General features: G+C 40.1%; 2 protein-coding genes across 2 annotated transcripts in view; one reads left to right on the top strand and one right to left on the bottom strand.

The window, feature by feature from the left end:
* Positions 1–15392, bottom strand: part of LOC142840022 (uncharacterized) — a 43580-nt gene extending 28188 nt beyond the window's left edge. The window contains 1 exon segment of the mRNA XM_075956502.1: positions 15121–15392. Within this exon segment, the coding sequence (XP_075812617.1) occupies positions 15121–15392 (272 nt within the window).
* LOC142839819 (uncharacterized) overlaps positions 1–24075 on the top strand; it is an 88745-nt gene that overhangs the window by 56051 nt on the left and 8619 nt on the right. The gene's annotated exons all lie outside the window — the stretch shown is intronic.

The following is a 24075-nucleotide window of genomic DNA, read 5'->3' as shown; positions in this document are numbered from 1 at the left end:
CTCCAGAGTGCTGGAATTAAAGGTGAGCACCACGACTGCCTGACAACAACTTTTTATTTTTAAATCAGTGCTGGCTTCTTTGAAATAGTTTGGAGTCAAATATCTGGACAATCTGAACAGTGTATATCTGGGCATTCTAATCTCTACCAGGCCTAATTTGCATATACTTAAAGTCTGGTGTTTTAGATGCAGTTCTCCCTCTGCTAAATTCTACTTTGTGAGACTAATTATTTTTTAAGCATTGTTCAATCTATTGTATCACCAATTCTACTCTTCAACATTTGGTACAGTAGTGGAAAGCTACAAAACACATGAGATGCCTTTGATAACATCCACAAATTTAAATATAGACTCAGATTATATTTAAAGCTTAAATGCAAGGTGCTAGATATCGAGAAGATATTGGAGAATCTAGGCTTCTCTGAGTTTGGCAACTTGGCCATGAATGCATGAACCGTGTTGAACTTGACTAGGAAAGTGTATTTACACACAACTTCCTGCTCCCAATACTCTAAGGAGATGAAGCCACGGAACAAAGGTATTCAGAGGCCTGCCTCTAGTTTCAGGAGTTAGCAGGGACCATGAGGAACTTCACAGACTGGGAATATCTCAACAGGTTCCCACCCAGACCCATGGAGAAAACACTATAGTGTTTTCCGCACCTCGCCCTCTGCTCCTCCACATCAGGAGATAGCATTTCCTCACTCACCATGTTGTGCTTCTCCATTTTGCCAAAGTTCTCAGTGCATCGTCTCCCTGCAACAGCAACTGCACCCGAGAACAGGAATCCACTGGCGCCAGCTCCTCTTCAAAGCCAAGACTGAAGATGGCTGCCAGGAAGAGGCCTGCACTGCTTCTGACTGGCAGGTCACCTGCAGTGCATGATTGGCTAGTGAGTCGTGAGTGACAAGAGCACCTCCCAATGGGAAATAGTGTGCTTAAAGAGACAGAATACTGGTTCCTGTGCAATCCATTTCGCCTAATAGAGAACGTCTCCAGATCTGAGAATATATACAGTTCAATAGCACTTTCCCAAGGCTACTAAAGCAATCAATGTCATCGTTTTGAGCTCCTAGGAACTTTCCCTTTTTCTTTCAGCACACTATGTGACTTATATGGTACACTGTGCTAGGTGGGTGGCTTAATTTCCTCTTCGACAGAGGTAAGGATGCCTAGAATACTAACAATTAAAGAGAGTTTTAAAGTTACAAAATGAAATATTTGTTCTGTGTCTTCATTCTGAGATCAGATGAACTGAAGGTACTTTTTACATGGTTTTCACAGGAATTTTACACAACAGGAAAGAGAAAAGCAGGAACAAGATATCAATCAAGATGATTGGTCTTTCCCCCATCGGAAAGCTGGATAATTGCTCCATTGGTTTATGGGTTTTATTCCTTGAATTCGAAGCAAACTCCGGGCAAATGAATAATAATAAAAAGAGTAGTGTTCATAGAAATTTGAATATGTAGAGAATAATGGAGCTAGAAAGAATGACTTCATGAGCACTGTTGTTAGCCAGCACATCTCCCTCCATAGTCAGGTGGATAAAATATACAACTGCAGTATTCAAGATTCTCTACATCAGCAGGACTGGTAGAATGAATCTCATCATGTATGTAAGAAGTGGGCTTATTAGAATGTCTCACAAGCTGTTGTCCAGGTAACTTAAGAATAGCTGCCTACCAAAAGCAATTGAAGAATCCAATAGCTTGCTTCTCAGTCTTTTGTCTAAAGTCATGTGAAGAATCTAGTAGTTGTTCTACCCACAAGGCTCTGTGACTCAGCTGGTTTTAAGTATTCATCAAAATTACAATGAAGTAGGCTCAAATACTAGTAAAGGAATGAGCTTGGTAGCCAGAGCTAGAGCACAGAGGCAAAAAAGATAATTTTCTTCTTCAAAATATTTTATATGTGACTGCGCTACCAGAATGTAACATCTTGATTAAGTTGGGCCATAGTCTTTGTTGGATTTAGTTTTTTTTGTGTGTGTGAGTTCAAGACAGGATTTTTCTGTGTGGTTGCAGAACTCATTCTGTAGACCAGACTGGTCTCAAATGCAGAAAATCCCACTACCTCTGCTCAAGAGTGATGGCGATAGGACTGTGCACAGACATGGGTGGGAGAGATGGCTCACTGGTTAATTGTGAACAAACACAAAGCAGCTTAAGGTGAGTCCTATCATCTCAAATTATACAGATTAATGGAGGATTTTCCCATTTCAAAACCTTTAAGTAAAATCTTTCTCAGGTATAATCAATTCTTTGTGTATCAGATAATCACCGAGGTAGTCAGTTTTAACTACCAAAAATAGCCAGACATTTCAACAACCAAGACAGAAAAAATGATAAAAAAAAAATTCTTGCCGGCAGGAGGCACAAAGAGTTTGGAAGTTGTTTTTTGCTTTGTTTGTTTGTTTGTTTGTTTTGGTTTTCTGAGACTCGGTTTCTCTGTGGCTTTGGAGCCTGTCCTGGAACTAACTCTTGTAGACCAGGCTGTAGGCTGGTCTCGAACTCACAGAGATCTGTCTGCCTCTGCCTTCCAAGTGCTGGGATTAAAGGCGTGAGCCACCACCGCCCGGATGGGAGTTGCTTTCAAAACAGTATCGTTCCTCAACAAATGAAGCATGGAGATTTTATGTAGGGAATCTGAACATGCTTATGTATCATCTGCCTTTCCTTAAGCATGCTCAGTTAACAAGTCCACTTCTAACAATAATCACAATGTAAAAGCAGAGACATTTAGGGACATTCTTAAATCAAAATCATGTAGGAACAAAAGTAAATAGACAAATGATGGAAAGAAATGCCCCTGGCATGTTTATACTGTACCATAAGGTCTTGCTTGAAATTCAAGTAGATGACACTGTGAAAAGTCGACTATCAATCTTAATGCTTATTCTAAAAGATAACTTTACCAAAACCATAATTTTCAAAAACACAAAAAATAGAGAACACAAACAGAAAACTTCAAGTATAAGTCACCTAACAGCCCTGTATACAGTGCTTCTGGAGGAACAGTTATAATGATCTCTATTAATCTCTGAGAAGGCTGACTAGGTGGAAGACCACAGCCACTACACAGTCTACAAATGAAAAAATTACACAAACCAGGAAAATGAGAAACCTGAATAACATCCAAAAAAGGGGAACTGGAGAATTGGAACAATATTACCTCTTAAATTCATTCCAAATGTCTGTCGCTGCTGCCCAGAAAAGCATTTGCTAAAATAAATATACTCAAATATGCAAGCACGTATTATTAATTCAATTCACTGGGAAAAATGGAACATTTGGCAGTAGGTCACTGAAATTACTTGGCACAAGTGAGAAATGTTAAGTCTGGAACATAGCCTACAGGCTCTGACATTCATCACTGCACCCCCTGGATGAGGAGTTGCATTAGCCTGGACTACAAATCCCAGCATTCCAGGTACAACCACCTCAGTGAGGGGGTCAGGACCTCTCCAACAGTGTATTTAGGTGTAATCCTAGAGGAAAAACACTTAGTTCCCAGTTTGCATGGGCTCCTCCCTCTTGTCCCCTCCCCTTTCTTGTCTCCCAACATGGGATTGGTCATCAGAGGGCTCCGTACTTAATAAAATGGTAGGTATTTTGATTTGGATTCATTTTACCTAATTGGACTTCTATGGGCTAGGATTTTTTCTTAACATGAAAGAAACACAGAGCACACACCAAATACTCTTAGGAGTTTATTAGAAGGTATGTGCACAGGCCTGGGGAGTCAGTGTGCAGAGAGGGAGGAAGATGGCTCATCCAGCTTTTTTTTTTTATGGTTTTTCGAGACAGGGTTTCTCTGTGGCTTGGGAGCCTGTCCTGGAACTAGCTCTGTAGACCAGGCTGGTCTCGAACTCACAGAGATCTGCCTGCCTCAGCCTCCCGAGTGCTGGGATTAAAGGCGTGTGCCACCACCGCCCAGCTCATCCAGCTTTTACAAGCTGTCTGGTGTATGCACAGAGGGGTTGACGTGGCTACATCATATGCAGATGATAGGGCTCATGCAAGTAGGGAAGGGCTTAGCTGAGTAATATGTGGATCATGCAGGAGGGAGCTTTTAACATCCCTGGGTGCCCAAGGGCCTGTCTGTCCCTACATGACCCCTAGAACCTAGGAGTATCAAATATATGTGGCTTAAATCCTTATAGTCACCACCTTATCAGGTGATGTGAAATGCCCATCGTGAGCCGGGTATTTCTGGATCTATCAAGTTACAAAGTAGGACATATACAGCTGCAACCTGTTATCAAATGGAAGTGGTATATTACAGATCAGGACCAAGGAGGTCCTGAAGACACAAAGAAGGTACATGAAGAGATGGCCAACTTCCAATGGTTTCTACTCCTGTTACTATGCCTTCTGCTGTCAATAATACACCTATAGTCTATTCCCTATGATTGGTTGAATGAGGAAGAGATGACTAGGCCATGGCTGACGGTTCAACACATCATGCAGGAACCACCCAGAATTAGGCAGCTGCAGGATTACAATCCCTGGCTGGGACAACCATGAAAGATGCCTGTGAAAGGAAATGTTCCCAGTGGGCAGAAAATCAAACAATACACATTTGAATGTGGTTTATTTGGAAGGAGAGATGGTCTCATCTACAACTAGCAATGAACTGATTGATGGACTTTATCCAGTGGTTTGACTGGATGCTGAGGGGTTAGTAAGGAGCATGATTAGAAAATTGGTGATTGAAGACATCTGAGGAAGGAGGATGTGAATAATCTCTGTGAAGGGGAAAGGAGTATAAAGACCTTTGTATTCCTTATAAATGCTGATCAAAAGGCTCATTCAGCTGAGGAGGAGTTCAAACCTCATTGAGACAGAATGACTCTTCCATGTACAATCAGCCTCTTTTCCCAGTTATTCATGTCAGTGTCCAATATGCCCATGACCAAAGTGGCCACATTGCCAAAATGGGAGATAGGCATGGGTTCAAGAACATGGACTTGAACTCATCATGGCTGATTTAGCTACAGTTTTGCTGAGTTGCCATATTATGCAAGGCACAGACCAAAACTTGGCCCCATATATGACACCATTACTAGGGTGACCAGTCACCAACCTACTGGCAGGTTGACTACACTGGAAAACTTCCTCTGTGAAAAGGACATTTGGGCTTCAAATACTCTTAAACCAAAAGACTAGAGAAAGAATAACAACTTTAGGCAAGGTGATTTATCCAGATTAGCATGGGGTATTTGGATTGCTCTTCACAACAGAGACAAGAAAGATAGTATGTCCAGAATGCAGGAGATCTTTTAGGGCATCCCGTTGTGATACCAGGACTTGCCATTAAGACAAATGAGAAACAAAAACAGTATAATCCAATAAGTATGACAAAGGTCACATATCCATCAGGAATGAAGGCTTGGGTCACTTCTCTAGGAAAAGACCCAAGACCTTGTGAAGTGCTTGCAGAGGTTGGGAGAAATACAGAATGGGCAGCAGAGTATGGCAGTTCTAGATACCTTCTAAGGCCAAGTGACTATTGCAGCAATGAGAACTTTAACTGATATGAGTGCTTCTGTTGTATTTTGTTGACAATGTATTTGTAAAGTTATTTCTATGTCTTTTAAATCTCCTTATCATATGTTGCAACATCAATTATAAGAATATTTGTGGTTATCAGAAGTTTGAGATACTAGAATGATATCCTCCATGAGACATTGCCAATATTCTAAATATATAATCATTTGTATTTGACATAATTATGTTATGTTTAGTCATAATTACAACCCAGTTATTGACTTTCATTTGGAAATTAATGAGGTGATATGATTGTTTGTCATGTTGACAATGGATTGATTATGACAGTTGTTCTTGGTTTTCGACTTTATGATATCAGGAATGAACTACAATTCAAAACTAGAGGGCAGAGCCAGGCGATGGTGGCGCACGCCTTTAATCCCAGCACTCAGGAGGCAGAGGCAGGCGGATCTCTGTGAGTTCGAGACCAGCCTGGTCTACAGAGCTAGTTCCAGGACAGGCTCCAAAGCCACAGAGAAACCCTGTCTCGAAAAACCATGAAAAAAAAAACTGGAGGGCACAGTTGAGATCTGTACCTTAAGGGAGGAGGACCACAGGCCAATGATCCAAATAGTAAGGATGAATGATACTCAACATTGATCTAGACTTTGAAGCTAGAAGGCACAACTTCAATTTGTGTCACAACATGCTGGAAGAACAATGGAAGAAAAAAGATGGGGTATTATTTCTCTCTACCAGGGATCCTTGAGTGCCAGCCTCAGTACCCCCAGAATGCTTAGAATTGGATGTCTACAACAGGCAAGGATCTGAGTGTAAAAGTTAAACTGAAGTACATTACCACTGCATCTTCTTTATTTTTCATGCAAGGGGAGAGAAATAAAGTGAAGAAGGGAAAAAAAGAAAAGAAAAAAGAAGAACGAAGAGGTGAAGGGGAAGAAGGAGAAAGAAAAGGGGAAGGGAATCAAGGGGAAGGGGAACAAGGGGAAGAGACTAAGAGGAAGGAAAAGGAGAAGGAAGGAGAGTAAGTGGAAGAAGTAGAAGTAGTGAGGAGAAGAAGAGTAAGAATAAGGGCTGGTCTCCATGAGGTTTCTAGTCTTTAAAGACACTGTTGGAATATTCCCCGAGCAAGAACAATGATAATAGGCATATCAGAATGACAAAAATGGCAGGTAGAACCAAACAAAGCAGTACTCCTGAACAGGTGACCTGACCCAGGAAAGAAAGAGCCAGCAGTCAAGGGGAAGTACCTGACATTCCAAACCATTAGATAAAGTTAATAAACTTGCCTCAATCCTGGATTCACGCATTCTCCTTATCTAACCTCTTTGTGATAACCAGTTTTGGGAATGCCCAGATTTGTTTTTTAGTAAAGGTGGGGCATGCTGTCTTACTGCTCAAGGCCTGCCTTCTATAGAAATTTCTTTCTTTCTTTTTTTTTTTATTTTGGTTTTTCGAGACAGGGTTTCTCTGTGGCTTTGGAGCCTGTCCTGGAACTAGCTCTGTAGACCAGGCTGGTCTTGAACTCACAGAGATCCGCCTGCCTCTGCCTCCTGAGTGCTGGGATTAAAGGCGTGCGCCACCATCACCCGGCTTTCTATAGAAATTTCTATGTGGTCTGTTAGAGGGTAAATTTGTGGGACTGACAAATGTCAATTTGACTGTTAGAAAAAGGAATGAATGTTATCACTCTAAAGCCCACTGGTGTGGGGAAGCAAGGTCACATCATTGCCCTGCAGAAGTCACACTGCTGAGGTGTTTGGGGAAGAATCATGGCTTCACAAAGTTAACACAGACAGGTACGACAGTGACTTTTCCAAAAGAGAAGTGTTTCCACAGCTCAGCAAAATAGGTTGTTCCATGTTTGGGTGGATGTATACACTTCCTGTGGATCTGCCTAGTGCTCTGTCACATGTGCATTTCCTGTATAGTCATGGGGTCTTCAACATCTCTGCATTCCCTTACCTCATCAGCACAGGCATTCCTTCATTGTCATTGAAGTCTACTTCTTTGGGATTCCAGCATATACACAAAACAGCTGAGAAACCCAGTCTTGTGGGTCTGAGGTAGATTCCTGAACCTTCCTTTCACTGACAGCCATTTTTGGACTGCACTCTGAAAGTTATTTCCCCAAAAATCTTCATATGATCACAGATGATAGATAGATAGATAGATAGATAGATAGATGGATAGATGGATAGATGGATAGATGGATAGATGGATAGATGGATAGATGGATAGATGGATAGATGGATAGATGGATAGATGGATAGATGGATAGATGGATAGATAGATAGATAGATAGATAGATAGATAGATAGATGAATGGAGAGGGATTTGGTCCATAAGTCTATGACTCTAGAGAACCCTAACTAATATACTGTGATTTTTAGTCAATTAAATTTTTTAACTTTTAGTTTCTAATTTTTCTATTTATACTCTGTTGTACTAGAAGCCCAATCATCAGAGAGTAGTTGCTCCAGACACTACTCACAAAGCCTCAATTGATTCAAAAGCAAGAGGATTTTTATTCTGTCATGACAGGACCCTTCAAGTTCAGGATATGAAGGACATCTGATAGCTGTTACAGTCCATCTTTTAAAGCAAAAAACCACAGACACAAGGGAGGAACCTGTAGGATGTTTTCCAACTTATTGGATTGGCTTATTCAAAGGGTTACTAGCAATGACTGGTCTATTCCAGGGCAGGAGAATAGCTGCGTGGTCAGCTGATAAGGGAGAGCATCTCTGTGGTCTTCCTGACCTTGTTCTAGTGACTAAATCAATACATCAGGAATTGAGTCAACATTGAGTATGTGATGAATTAATTCATGTAATGGAATATGATTTTAAGATGTGTTACATGAATTTATGCTGTGGAATATTTGTTTAATGATGCAAAGATGTATTGCATTCATTTTTTTCATTTGTTTAACTATATAAAGCTGTATTACTGTGCCTGCCTAAAACACCTGATTAATCAAATATAGAGCTTAATAGCCAATAGCTAGACAAGAGAGAGAAATATGTGGGGCTGGTGGGCAGAGGAACTCTAAAGCACAGGCTGAGAGGACACACAGCGGAACAAGAGGTGGGTAAGCACACACCCCACTAGGCACCCACTCTCTAGGCCCTTGGCTCCATACAAAACCCTGGGCCCTCCCCTACCTGCATCAGCTTCTCGAGTCAGCCAGCTGGTAAGATTCCTACAGGTAGGGTGCTCTAAATCCACCACCCTCTCTATTGCAGCCTGTAAGCTACAAGTCCCAATCCACCACTGAAACCTTCATATCTCCTGTGACCTAAGAGGAACTTGCAAGCACAGGCTGCTACTGCACACAGCAGAAAAAGAGGTAAGTGAACACCCCCCCCAGCTTGATACCCCACTCTCTAAGCCCTCAGTACAGTAAGGTTCTGGTTATCCAGCCAGTCAGCAGACAAGCTTCCAGCAGTTTGGCTGTTCCAAAATTCTCAGAGTAGGAGGCTTCAAGCTAGAAGTCCTACTCTGGCCCCAAAACCTCTATCCTGCATGGCTTCAGAGGAACTCTGAAGCATAGACTGTTAGTGCACAGAAAATATCAAGAGAGAAGACCAAGACAGTGGACCAAGACAGAAGGCCAAGAGAGTCCTCAGTCATTCCCTAAGACACAAACAGTGTCAGTTCAGAGCACATAAAAACAGCTCCCAAAGACACAGACAGTAACTGCAATGATTGTACCAAGAGGCAAAGACTCTGTTAGCAAAAATTTGAGGAAGAGATAGGTAGGTTCCAATGGTAGAGCTTATTCAACAACCTAAAAAGCAACATGGTAACACCAGAAGCCAATAGAAATGTTACAGGAAGACTTGACCAGCCTAACCCAGAGGAGGCTGAAAGAAATAATTTTAAACATAACTTTAAGAGGATGATGGACAGATTTAAAGAGGAAATAAAAAATTTATTTAAGGAAATGGAGGAAAAGGCAAACAAAAAAATGGAAGAAATCAACAAATCTCTTAAAGAAAACCAAGAAAAAAATAATCAAACATGTGAAACAAAGAGTTGAAACACTTAAGACTTGAAAACTGAAATAAAGGCAATAAAGAAAACACTGATAAGGGGAATTCTATAAATGGAAAATCCATTTAAACAAATGGGAACAACAGATGCACACATAACTAACAAAATAGAAGAGGTGAAATGAAGAATATCAGTAGTTGAAGGTACTAAAGAACAAATAGATTCATTGGTCAAAGAGAATTTTCAATTCAACAAATTTTTAAAGCAAAAGATCCAGGAAATCGGGGACATCATGAAAATTCAAACCTAAGAATAACAGGGATAGAAGAAGGAAAAGATTTCCAGCTCAATGGTACAGAATCCATATTCAGCAAAATTGTTGAAGAAAACTTTCCCAACCTAGAGAAGTATATCACTATGAAAATAGAAGAAGCTTACAGAATACCAAATAGATGGGAACAAAAACAAGTCTCCTCACCTATAATAATCAAAATGCTGAGCATATAGAAGAAAGAGTGAATACTGAGACCTGCAAAAGAAAAAGAGCAAGTAATATTAAAGCAAGCCTATCAGAGTTACACCTGAATTTCTAAGTGAAACCATGAAAGCCAGAAGGTCGTGGACAAATGTGTTGTAGAGAGTAAGAGACCATGGATGGAACACAGACAATTAGCCCTATCTCTGTCTCTTTCTTTTCTTCCTTTTTTTAACCTTTCTACCTATGTGTCTTCCTTCCTTTCCAGTTCTCCTCTCATTTTCTTTTCTTTTCTTTTTTTCTTTTTGAGACAGGGTTTCTCCATAGCTTTTGGTTCCTGTCCTGGAACTAGCTTTTCTAGACCAGGCTGGCCTCGAACTCTCATTTTCTTTTATCATCCTTCTTTCTTTCCTTCTTAACTACTTTCCTCCTTCTCACTTCCCTGTCACTCCTCCATTCTCTATGTTTACATGCCCATTTTCGTCATAGTCCATCTGGCCCTCTTCTTGCCTGACTTCCCAAGGGCTGAGTTTACAGGCCCAGTCATTATAGTCCTTTTCATTTGGGAGTATTCCTCAACTGTGCCTTCTGATTTGGTCAACTGCTCTTTATATGTGTCTCTGCACATGCACCCAATCCCTTGTAGGATTTTGGGTTTTCCCCTGTTATAACTTTATTGTAGCAATCAGCTGAAAACATTTCTTTCTTTTCTTTTTTCTTTTTTGACACGTAGTCTCTCTATGTAGACTTAACTGTCCCAGACCTTTCTGAGTAGACAAGACTGACCACAAACTCACAGAAATTAACCTAAGTCTACCTCCAAAGTAGTAAGACTAAAGGTGTGTACCACCATATCACGACGTAGATTCTTTCCCTGCTTTTTCTCTCATGCTGATTTATTAGTAGGTTGTGGATGAATGATCTAGTCTAATCACTGTGATATGCGAATCGCACAGGTTTCAATGTCTTCAGTTTGTTTAATGTTTTCAGTGCTAATTCTTTCTTTGGTCTTATTTTCTTCCTCTTTGGTGCTTATATTTTCGAAGTGTGTTTTTTCTTATTGGTAGGGTATCTTTTTATCTTATCTATGAGGTGCATGTATTTTGACCAGAAACCATGAGGGGGGACTTGAGGAATTATCTGGCGCTGAGTTATCTTCTGCTCTCTCCAATATTCCAGAGATTCTCTGAGTCTAAGAAAGTTTTGACGATGTCCAACCTGCCTCAGGTGTCTGCTTTCTTGGAGTACCTGGCCAGTTAGTTACCTTCTAGCAACTGAGGCGTTTCCTGTTCCTGATGTCCTAGATTTAGTAGAGAGAACCACCTGCTTGTTTAGCACAGTGGCTTCCTCTTTCCCACAGTGGTTTCTCCCAATAATCCCATTTTATCTGATTGTCATTTCTGAGGAGATTTTCAGTCTTTCTTGCTGGCTGGTGGTACTTTCTCTTGCTTTTCAGTGGTGTTGGGAATCTCACTTTGTTTCAACATGTACAAAATCTACTTTCTGAATCTTTTCAGAAAAGCTCTCAACAGTGTGGGGTCAGCAGACCAGTGCTGGCAACACAAAAGCTTATTTTGTGAACCAAATTTGGGACAAATTTTTCTAATTTGTGAGTTTACAGCTAGGAAAAGCCATCCTAGTTCTTTTTTTTTTTTTTTTTTCTTTTTCGAGACAGGGTTTCTCTGTGGTTTTGGAGCCTGTCCTGGAACTAGCTCTGTAGACCAGGCTGGTCTCAAACTCACAGAGATCCGCCTGCCTCTGCCTCCCGAGTGCTGGGATTAAAGGCGTGCGCCACCACCGCCCGGCGCCATCCTAGTTCTTTTTTTTTTTTTTTTTTTTTTATTTTTTGAGACAGGGTTTCTCCGTAGCTTTTGGTTCCTGTCCTGGAACTAGCTCTTGTAGACCAGGCTGGCCTCGAACTCACAGAGATCCGCCTGCCTCTGCCCCCGAGTGCTGGGATTAAAGGCGTGTGCCACCACCGCCCGGCGCCATCCTAGTTCTGAAAAGTGAAATTATATCTCAGGGTTTACGTTATTGTATATGACTTCTGCCACAGCTGGCTGTTTATCTCAGTGCTGGAGCACTTGATTAGCATGCATGTCACACTTGATTCATGTATTGGGAAACAGGAGCGAGAATAATGTGGAATAATAAATTTAATAGAACAAGATCTGCTCCTCTGTTTCAGAAAATCTAGATTTCTTGTCTTGTATCTGTTCTTGACAATTTCATAAGTAGACACAATGTATCTTGTCTATACTTTCTTCACAACTTTTATGCATGCTCTCTTTTCTCCCTAATTTTCCTCTCTCCCTCACCCCCTATCTGCTGGAATGCTGACTGATCTAGTTGGATTGATCTTCCTAAGGTCTTAAGTAGGTAACAACTACAAATATTTCATGAGTGCAGTAGCGATGTCATTTCTAGAGGACAGCAATTTTTGTCCTCCAACTTGTCCAGCAATACTGGATTCTTTCCGTGCAGATTGCAGATTTCTTTCTTCAGGGTGTCATAGTATCAAAAGCTAGTAAAGCCTACAAGGAATATACACATTCACCCAAAAGGAACACCAAAATTTTATGTTTATTCTATCCCTACATCCATGATTCCTGCTTTTATTATAATAAAGATATGAGAATGTAATGTTCTGTCTCTTTAAGAGACAAGACATCCACACTCCTTTACTACTTGCAGTCTTAGCCCCTCTTTTATCTTTTTGTTCTTCTCTTGAAGAGGCAACTTCTGCCTCTCCCAACTTCTCTACTTCCTCTCTCTCATCTCCTCCCCTTCTCCCCTCTCTTCGATAATCACTATATAAATATCCAACTCCACATTGTATGTTTTGTCTATCTGTCTGTCTCCCACCCACCACCCATATGGCTCATCGAAGAACTGCTGCATGATCTTGTGTGCCATCCCGGGACACACTATCTGCCACTGCGAGCTTCTCACAGCAAGCTGCTGAAGACTCTCATAATTTTAATAATCCATTATACACATACATCTGAAAATGCATTAAGTACAGATGATACTAATATAAGATATCTCCATTTGGAAAGTAATGTTGAATTTTATTCATATGTTAAATTTATTTATTTTTATTTTTTGTGTATTTATGCTTTTGATTCATGTATGTCTGTGTGACTGTGTCATGTCCTCAAGAACTGAAGCTAAAGATAGTTGTAAGATTCCATGTAGGTACAAAAAATTGTTCCGAGGTCCTCTAGAAGAGATATCAGTACTCTTAACCACAATACTATCTCCCCAGCCCCATCACTGAAGTACAATTCCAAATGTGGCTTCAGAACTGCAGACAAAGAGTTTGTTTGAAAATTACTCCCTTGCTCTTCCTGCCTCATGCACACTAGATTTTTTTCCCATTTCTTCTGTCTTAGCTTTTGAGATGTCTATTATTGGTAGTCAAACTGACTATATTTGGGATTAACTAATACACATAGAACTGAATATACCTGAGAGATTTTACTTAAAGGTGTTGAAATGAGAAAACCCTCCATTAATTGGGAAAACTTTAGGACCGACCTTTAGCTGCTTGTTGTCAGTGCACACTTAAACACCATCACTCGAGAGGCAGAGGCAGTAGGATTTTCTGATTTTGAGACCAGTCTGGCCTACAGAATGAGTTTCAGAACTACACAGATAAATCCTGCCATAAAAATCACCTAAATAAATAAATAAAAATAAACCCAAATAATACAAAGACTATGATCTAACTTTAACCAGGATCTCACAATCTGGCACCAGCAGTCACATATAAAGTATACTGAAGAAGAAAATTCTCTTATTTTGGCGTTTTGTTCTACCTCTGCATACCAAGCTCATTCCTTTAGAGTCCACTTCTTTGGAATTTTGGTGAATACTGAAAACCAACTTAGACATTGAGTCTCATGGATTGAAAAACAACTGAATGCTTCACTTGATCTTATACAAGAAGCTCAGTAGTAATCTACTGGATTCTTCAATTGCCATTGGTGGGCAGCTATTTTTAGGTGACCAGGACCACAGCTAGTGAGACATTATAATAAGCCCACTTCCTACTTAAATGGTGAGATTCATTCTATGAATTCTGTTCATGTAGAGAATCTTGAGAACTGCAGTTGTATATTTTATTCACCTGACCTTGGAAGGAGACATGCTAGCTATCAATGGTGCTCGTGAAGACATTTTTCCTAGCTCCATTATCTCTATGTATTCAGATTTTCATGAATACTACCCTCTTTATTACTATTCATTTGCCTGGAGGTTGCTTTGAATTTTGGGAATAAAACCCATAAAGCAATGGAGCCATCATCCAGCTTTTCAATGTGGGAAAGACCTATCATTCTTTTTTAATATTTATTTATTTATTATGTATACAATATTGTCTGTGTGTATGCCTGAAGGCCAGAAGAGGGCACCAGACCTCTTTACAGATGGTTTTGAGTCACCATGTGGTTACTGGGAATTGAACTCAGGACCTTTGGAAGAGCAGGCAATGCTCTTAACCACTGAGACATCTCTCCAGCACTCCATTTTTATTGAGACAGGGTTTCTCTATAGGTTTGAAACCTGCCCTGGAACTAGCTCTTGTAGAACGGGCTGGCCTCAAACTCACAGAGATCTGCCTGCATCTGTCTCCTTCCCAGAACTGGGATTAAAGGCATGCACCACCACCTCCTGGCCTAAACTATCATCTTGTTTGTGATCTGTTTCCTGCATTTCTTTTTTTCTGTTGGAAAATCCTGTGAAAGCCATGTTAAAAGTACCTTCATTTCATCTGACCTCAGCATGAAACCACAGAACAAGCATCTCCTTTTGTAACTTAAAAACTCCCTCTAGTTGTTTAATATTCTGGGCATCCTTTCCCCTGTGGGACAGGAAATTACTCCACCCAGGTAGCTTGGTAAACTGTACAAACTAGCTAGCTACTTTGCATCCAGGAGGAATCTATGGAGTTCAAAAAGATGACAGTGACTGCTTTTGTAGCCAGGGGCAAGTGCATGCATATGTTCTCAGATCTGGAAAAGAATTTTTGATGGGGCGAGAGGAATGACCAGGAACCAATGTGCTGTCTCTTTAAGCACACTGTAGCCCTATGGGCGGTGTTTCCTCTACTCAGGCCTCACTAGCCAATCCTACCCTCCAGGTGACCTGCCAGTCAAAGCAGGGCGGGTCTCTTCCGGGCAGGCGCCTTCAGGCTTGACTTTGAAGGGGAGCTGGCAGCAGTGGTTTCCTGTCCTGTGGAGCAGTTGCTGCTGCTGGGCGATGATGAACTGAGAGTTTTGGCGACCTGAAGAACGACAACATGGTGAGCAGGGAAATGCTGTCTCCAGGTGGGAACGAGCAGAAGGTGAAATGAGGGAGACACTAGGGTGTGTCCTTCTGGGATCTGGGTGAGAAACTGCCGCCATATTCCCTGTATTGTGAAGTCCAACTTGGGCCCTCCTAACTCATAGGCCTAGGGGCAGGTTTCTGAATAACTTTGCTCCTTTACTTAATCCGATTAAAGTATTGGGAACGAGAAAAGTGTACAAACACCTTTCTAGGGGCTGGAGAGATGGCTCAGAGGTTAAAAGCATTGCCTGCTCTTTCAAAGGTCCTGAGTTCAATTCCCAGCAACCACGTGGTGGCTCACAACCATATTTAATGAGGTCTGGTGCCCTCTTCTGGCCTTCAGGCATACACACAGACAGAATATTGTATACATAATAAATAAATAAATATTTAAAAAAAACAACAAACACCTTTCTAGTCAACTTCAACAGGCTTGTTGCATCCATGGAAACAAGTTACCAAACTCAGGCCTACATTCCCCAGTACCTTTTCAATATTGAACACGTTGCATTCAGCCTTTAAATATAATTGATAAGAATAAGAGAAGCCCCACTGGTACAAGAAATCCAATTAGGTCAAATCAAACCAAATCAAAATGCCCATCGTTTTATTAAGTAAGACGATCTCAGGTGGCCAAGCACATGGTGGGGAGACCGGACTGCAAGGAGCTCATGCAGACCCCAAAACCACGTGTTCCCTCTCTTGGAGGCCTTTTAAATACCCTGTGGGACTGGTCCTGACCCCTCTCTGGGGGTGGGCATGGTCAGGACCTTGCAAGCTGGGATTTGGAGTCCAGAGCAAAGCAACTGCCAGGCCAGGGGCTAGGGCTATTCCCCCAACTTAATAATAATAGGAATTTATATTTAAATTTGCAGAGGTTATCAAAGGCATCTTACGTGTTGGGTGGCAATCCACTACTATACCATAATGCAGAAGAGGAGAATTGGTGACACAAACGATTTAGCAATGCTTAGTGAGTAATTAAGTCTCACAAAGTAGAATTCAGCAGAGGGAGGACCGCCACTAAAACACCCAAAAGCTAAGAATATGCTAATCATGGCTGGTAGAGATTAGGATGCTTGGGTATACATTAATCACGAGGATTGTCCAGATACTTGGCTCCAAACCATTTCAAAGAAGCCAACACCGATTTAAAACAATTCACTAGGCCCATCCAAATATCAAGTAACAAGCCTCTTAACAAGCTGCTCCAGGAGGCATTACAGGGTCACAACCAACTTTAAGGCCTGGTGTGACTTAAATTTCCAGTTTCTTTTTGAGAAAAGCACAGTTCCGCCAAATGGGCAATATGACACCAGGTGACATATTTGAAATGTGAAAAACTGTTGTGTGAGTGACTGGCCTGATCAATCAAGGCTTTCATTTGAGACCTCAGGCAGGGAGGAGGGATACTCTTGGAAGATCTAGAAACAGCCTAGGACCTGAGCCTTGTGAGTTTCCCTAATGACCTGATGTGTTGATAATCAAACATAGATCCTTCTCTAAAACCAGAAATATGCTTTGGAGCTGGTAATGGTCGGGTCTGATGCCAAGGACTTTGTGGAGGGGTTGTCTCAGCTCTGGAGAATCCATCTCAGAGCTACGGATATCAGTACCATGAAATACCCCATGTTCTCCTTGTGTAGAATTTTTGGACTAGCCTCCTCCTAAATTTGTCTTATTGGATGACAGTTTCTACTGACTTCACAATTTTTTTTTCATTTTTCCTCTGGAAGTAGTATATAAAATGCTAGCTGATGTCTTTTATTTTTTGGTTTTTCTGAGACAGACATCCTCTGGGACATTTCTGAATATCCTGGAACTCTTTAGACCAAACAGGCCTGGAACTCACAGAGAAGCTCATGGCTCTGTCCCGATGTCTTGGGATTAATGGTGTGTGCCACCACTACCTGGCAAAATGCTATTTTTTTTCAGAAGCTTACTAGGCATGGGACGTATCTTCTGCAATGCATCCCCACCCTATGTTTTTCCCTTTTAGTTGTCCTATCTTTCTCATCCCCCATGTCCTTCATTATCAGTGAAGAATGAACTGATGTAACACATCACTGGTGTACTTAAAATATTCTGGGGATATTTTTGCTGTGTAATTCTGCCTAAAAGTCTAGACTGGCAAGTTGCCTGTTTCTATTTCAATTATTCAAAGTGTAATCTGGATCATGAACCTAAAGGATACTTAAGGATAACAGCATATATTAAATGCAAAATCTGTCTAACCTGGTTCCCCTTGAGCAGTGGCCAGAGATTGATGCATGCCATCATTAAAGATACTTTTTAAAATTAATCTCTTAAGGATGTGAAGTGATTTCTCAGGGGAAAGTCATATTAATTCTAGAACTGCTGAATTTCCATCCTGATAGAAAAAGTGTTTCTCAGACAACTTCTCTTATGTTGACTCAGGTGGCCTCAGTCCCTGTCTTTTGCTTTCCAAGGCAATGACCTTGAGTGTCCTCTACATTACACCTTCAAAATTCTTAAATGAGTGCAGCACCTCACAGTTTTAAAATTATGTATTTGAGTCATGTAGTTGACTATCCAATGCACTCACAGGGAAAGGATTTGCATATGGAGCAGCCCTTCTCTTCAGACCACAATAGGAGGAATAGTTTTTTATGTACACTGCAGGGGGCACAGCATAGGCAATCAGCTATTGGAGCCACCATTATAAAAAGGGCCCAATTGTGGTACTGGGAGTGGTTTATAATTTCCCACCATGTTTAAATTACTGTCAAGTGAATGAACACAGAGCAGAATGCATGATTGTTGTGACTGGAAGGCTTTTCTTGAGTCAAGGAACATTGAATTTGCAATTAGGCAACTATCCTCTGCAGATATGATCAATATTGCCTAACACAGTTATGTCAGCTCCGTGATTTGAGAAACAGACATTGACTAAGTCTATGTGTCATGTTAAAGGTCTCAGCAGTCAACATCTGTATATGGGCACCATCAGTCTATCTCTAATGAAGACATCCCCTCTCTCAGGGAAGGGCCTACTCGTTTTTCAAAGGCAAAATAGAAAATTTTATTTAATCTTAAAAGTGCATTATTATCATCACTTTAAAAATCACTTTTTGGTATCATTTTCAAATACTTTCTTTAAGTATATTGCTGCTGTTATCTCTATTTGTTTCTGTTTTCTATTGTTTTTAAGTCATTAATAGTTTCAATTAAATTCTTTTAGGTTATGTTGATTTTTGCATACAGCAATGTCTCCTGTAGTTTAGGCTTACCTCATTCTGTGTAAATTGAGAATTATTTTCAACACCTAATCCTGCCTCTGCTGCCCAGCCGTGGAAAGACATTCCTGCAACTCCTTCCAGGTTTGGCCTTCACTAGTCAGTGAGAAAGAAAAATAGAACAGTTAATGAGTGTCTGCTAATCATTCTGGCTTTTGCGGGGACTTAGAAATGAAGAGGGATTGGTATAAGAATTGAACTCATTGTCCAATTTTGAAGCTGGTGGAGACACAGTACAGGAAGTGAGTGTTTGTCCTGAGGGTGAGAGGTTTCCTCCTACAACCAAGATTACTTTTCTGGAATCAGGTAGTCCATTGTAGATGCTGTATGATTGTCCTGATTAACCATTGTTTGCAGTCCATGGACCTGGGCAATCAAGAATCTGGGAAAGGGACTGAAACCTACTTGCTATGTATACAGTAGTTCATCCAAAATAGAAGATCTGTGTAAAATGTTGTGTCCCTGCTTAATAGGACTGCTAGTTTTCTGGATTAAGATCTTCATCTTTCTATAAAATATATTTATTGTGCTCTAGTACAAATCCCTTGTCTCTGGAGCACATGGACATAAAGCCTGTTTCAATGTTTCAAAATAATTTTTGAGATTAAAACTACATCATATCCATATTGTCTTTGTTACCTCCAAGTCCTAACATGATCCTGATTGTTTTCTAATTCATCTTCTGTATTTCTTTAACAACACTTACACAGTAACAGTAGATACTTTATGAATGGGACCTGTGTTTGTCTGCAGGATTTTTCATCTCTGAGCCAATGAAATGTCTACACTGGAAAGTGAGTGTTCAATGTAATGTGTACACAAAAACCCTATACTTTGTGTGAGGATCAGGATGTGCTCTAGGCGAGGCAAATAATGTGTACTAAATACAAATTTTCTAAACTAGACCCCCATAAGTTGGGCTGATAGGGCAGAACTGGAAGGACTGTGCTGTCTGAGTCATTGGAGCTGCTAATATTGTGAGTCCCAGATGGGTGGCCCTAGTCAGAGAGGGATTCTGGGAAGTGCTAGCAATGGGGAGTACTAGTGACAGACATTTTGTGGGTTCTTTCCATGATTTTCTTCTGCCTCTGCTGTAAGAAGTAGTAAGGAAGATCACAAGCTATCCCATAGTGAGTGGAGGGTGTCAAGAGCAGGTCTGTTGAGCTGTCATTTCTGCTATGCTTGGAAAGATCATGAGCCAGACCTTAGCTATCTTGGTTCAAGTTATTTGAGGTGGCAGTGGCCCTTGTTTTCTGAGCCTCCTTGTGTACGGATTTACTAGGGAGTGGGGGACTCTGAAACCCTGGAAATGGAGGGTATGATGCTGGTTTTATCTATGTCCAGAGTATACACATGGCACTGCTTTTGTTGTATAGTGGGAAGAGAGATTAGAAAACTGAAGTTCTAGATTCTACAAGTTCTGAATGTTGCATTCCATTTTTAGTTGTTTTTTTTTTTTATAAAGCTTACAAATTGTAGAACTGGTAGAGCAATACTTGAGTAGAATGCTTTTAACATGATCCTGCCATTAACCACAATGGTGCTATCCAGGGAAGCTTACCAGGGGACAAAAGAAGTTTCTTATTTGCAGAGATTTCTCAGGTGTGCATTGTGTTAGAGAGGAAGGCAAGGCACAATCCACATATTCTGCCACATGCCATGTAGTAGGAAGCAAATTTTAAATTATTTTTTAGTTGTTTTGGGATTGGACATTTTGGGACTGTGTTTACATTAAACCAGAGGAAAGCACAAGATCTGTAGAGCTGTAGGAAGTGATCTTCTCTATTTTCACAGATAACATCTGTATCATGAGGCTGCTGTCTCAGAAGACAGATCAGTAACTGGGGGTCAGAAAAAAACAGTGTAAGTGTCACTTGGAGTTATTTTTGTGAAAGTTGTTCAGTTTGAGTTTATTTAATTTTTGGAGACATATCATGAAAGATAGCTTGGTAACATTGGGCACAATCACACTTTTCCTTGACAAGGATTACTTTGGTCTTTTAACTAAAAATTGACAACATATTCCTGCTTTTGTTCATGGCTTTTTCTCTTCAACACCTTTATTCTTTTTTTTTAAAGATTTATTTATTTAGTATACAATATTCTGTCTGTATATGCCTGCAGGCCAGAAGAGGGCCCCAGACCTCATTACAGATGGTTGTGAGCCACCATGTGGTTGCTGGGAATTGAACTCAGGACCTTTGGAAGAGCAGGCAATGCTCTTAACCGCTGAGCCATCTCTGCAGCCCAACACCTTTATTCTTTCACAAACATTGGGCACATTTTTGATGGGAGGATCTTTGTGGAAAATACAGAAAGCAAATTATATGAATCTGTATATTATTTTTTCTATAATCTATAACTGTAATCTAATTATAATATTCATATTCAAGAAAATTATCAACCTTCCCCAATTTTATTCAGAAAATTTCTTTCATCATAACTTCCTCAAGTTTTGAGTTTTGGGAAAGTTTTGTGCAGAGTATTTTAGATGCCTGCCACTTTCCATTTCCTAGCATATCTGTGTGTTCCAGTTGTTGCTATCTTCACATTTGAATCTTTGCCCCTTAAGTGTTGATATGATTAACACATAATCCCAGTGAGCATTCTAAATGTTTCCAATGGAATGTAACTTTGTGGTTAGCTTTCCTCTTACAAATTCTTGGACAAAGTTATTGTATTGTATTTATTTAATTCTGCAAATTTACCTTGCAGACCATCTAAATTTTGATGCATCATGTTCCCATGATCATTTTTTTACTTCTTTATTTATTTTTGATTTTCTTGTTTCTATTCATCTGAGAAAGACTTGGTTTATTTGATAAAAGGTATTGTGTCTCTTAGCAGGTAGTTCAACACATTATTTTTGTGTGGATGATGTGAGTTTAAACATGCATTCTCGTTGTGAGGTTTAGAAATCTCTACTTTTCTCAATCCAGGGGATCTGACAGTCTCTTTTTTAGTATATCACATGTGCACATATGTAAGGCATTTTGCCTCATGTACAAACATACTCAAAAAATAGGAATAACCTTGTTTTCAAAATTGTTTTTGCTTATAAACTGAGTCAAGCAAGTTACTTCACATGTACACTGATTCCTTAGAAATCTTTCTCCTGAAATTTTATTTAAAAGTTTTAATTCTTCACTCTAATGCAGACTGAGAGGCATTTCCCAATTGTAGAAAATGAAATGGTATCTACGTGATCCTAACAGACATCATTTTCTTTATTATAAGAGAATGACATACTTTAAGTAACCAAAACTATTTTCCACAAAGCAAAAATATCAAAGGCATCAAATAAATCTTGCAAATTTTGGTGGACAGCCCTTCTCATCCAACCCATTTTCTTTATTGGTAAAGGAGAGAACTGGAGTGTACAGGATGCATGATGGCCAGTGATTTCTTGGAGTTTGATTTTGATTAGAATCCTGTAGTTCTTGTTTAAGAGACCATAATATGAATTGGAAGGTCTGTCTTTGAGACCTGTTTTGTCAGTGGTGCCATCTCGGTTGTGGATTTTCTAACCGTAATCTAATGATGTCATTAAATTTCCAAACATAATGAACCTTCACCAATTTGCATTTAGAATATGCCTTCTATTATCAGTTCCTTAAGTTTTTGTTTTGAATAGTTTCTGTGGAGTGACAGTTTTAGTTTTCTCTTCTTGATCTTAGATGATTGCCTCTTTTAATTTTTGGCGTATCTGTGTTTTCCATTTGTTGTTATCCTCATGTTTAGGTCTTTGCTGCTTAAGTGACTGACAAGAATAATACATTATTTTTGGTTCTTTAAAACCTTTGCATATAATATTGTCTCTGTGTGCTAATTAGCCTCAGCTGTCAACATGACAAGGCCTAGGGTCATCTGAGGCAACATCAATTGAGTCCTTGCTTAGATCAGAATGTCTGATTTCTGTCAGAAAGAGATTGTGTTGATTGATGATTGACTTGGAAGAATACTCTTCCCCTGAGTTGGCAGTGTCTGTAAGCCAGTGGACCTGGGCTGATTAAGGGTGCTAACTGAGCACAAGACAGTAACAAAGCAAAAGAGAAAATTAGAAAAGAATGGTTCCTCATGTTTTGCCTTCAGTGATTAACTTGAGTTTCTACCCTAAGCTCCCACAGTGGTGGACCCTGACTTAGGAGTAATAATCAAATAAACATATTCATTACCAGAGTTAATTCCTTTTGTTTAGATAGATTCATCACAGCAACAAAGAAGAAAGTTGGAATAAAAGAGGTACCTTAACAGCGGTTTTGGTTGCTGCAGTGGACTTGGGAATATTGACTGTGGAAGAATTTTTAAGATATCAGAACTTTAGATGGCAAAAGTCATTCACAGAGAAATCTACACAGCATAACTCAATGGGTTTTTTTAAAATTTTTTATCTTTATTTATTCAAAATTTCCACCTCCTCCCATCCTCCCATTTCCCTCCCCTTCTACTGAGGGACACCTAGGTTTTATCCAGGTTCTGGCTATCACAAATAGTGCTGCTATGAATATAGTTGAACAACTGCTTTTGTAGTATGATTAGGCATCTCTTGGGTATATTCTCAAGAGTGGAATTGTGGGATCCTGAGGTAGGTTGACTCCCAGTTTCCTGAGAAACTGCCACACTTATTTCCAAAGTGGTTACACAAGTTTGCATTCCCACCAACAATGGATGAGTGTTTCCTTTACTCCACATCCTCTCCAGCATAGGCAATCATTGGTGTTTTTGATTTTAGCCATTCTGACTGGTGTAAGATGGTATCTTAAAGTTTTGGGAATCTTGACTGTGGAAGAATTTTCAAGATATTGTGACTTTAGATTGCAAAAGTCAGTCACAGAAAACTCTACACAGCTAAATTTTTTTTGTAGGACCTGAAAGATGTGAATGTTGAGTACTTGTGGACAGTGCATGTTAAAATCATAGCATTTTAGTGGGCAAAAGGCTCTGCAGGAAACAAAGGAGTTAGGTTGGTCTATCTATCCTGAGAGATGTTTGTTTTAGGTTTTTTTTCAGGTTAAAATCCATGGCTCCTAGGACACAGTGTGTCTTGAAAAAGCCATTAGGCTAATCTGTGTTTCTCAAGTATTCCCTTAGTGGTCAAGGAAGTTTGGAAGCTCAACAGCAAAATTGGTCTGAGACAATCATCCTGTATTCCTTGTATAGCTTACAATCTTCATGATATCCCAGCAGCTATCCTGTATTGATCCTGCAAATTTCTATTATCTTCTATTTCTGATAAAGTTATCAAATATCTGATTGCTCTCAATACACAGTCACAGCTTGACTTGCTGTGCCCTCTCTATCCCAAGCCTGGATTCATTCCTCATGGCTCTGTTATGTGATCTTGGCCTGGTAATTAGGGCAGGTGCTTAGAAGACTTCATAAAATCATTTAACTAGAGATCATTTGTGTGATACTTGGCCCCAAAACTATCTTGATTTTTCCATGTCTGAAGAATAAAAGCCCCAGGTAGTTTCAGATGGAAGTCCTATGATGAAAAAGAGAC

This window comes from Microtus pennsylvanicus, chromosome 22 (assembly GCF_037038515.1).
Source record: "Microtus pennsylvanicus isolate mMicPen1 chromosome 22, mMicPen1.hap1, whole genome shotgun sequence".
Classification (NCBI taxonomy): domain Eukaryota; kingdom Metazoa; phylum Chordata; class Mammalia; order Rodentia; family Cricetidae; genus Microtus; species Microtus pennsylvanicus.
Note: the sequence above shows the minus strand (reverse complement) of the source record. Positions and strands in the feature narration are given on the sequence as shown.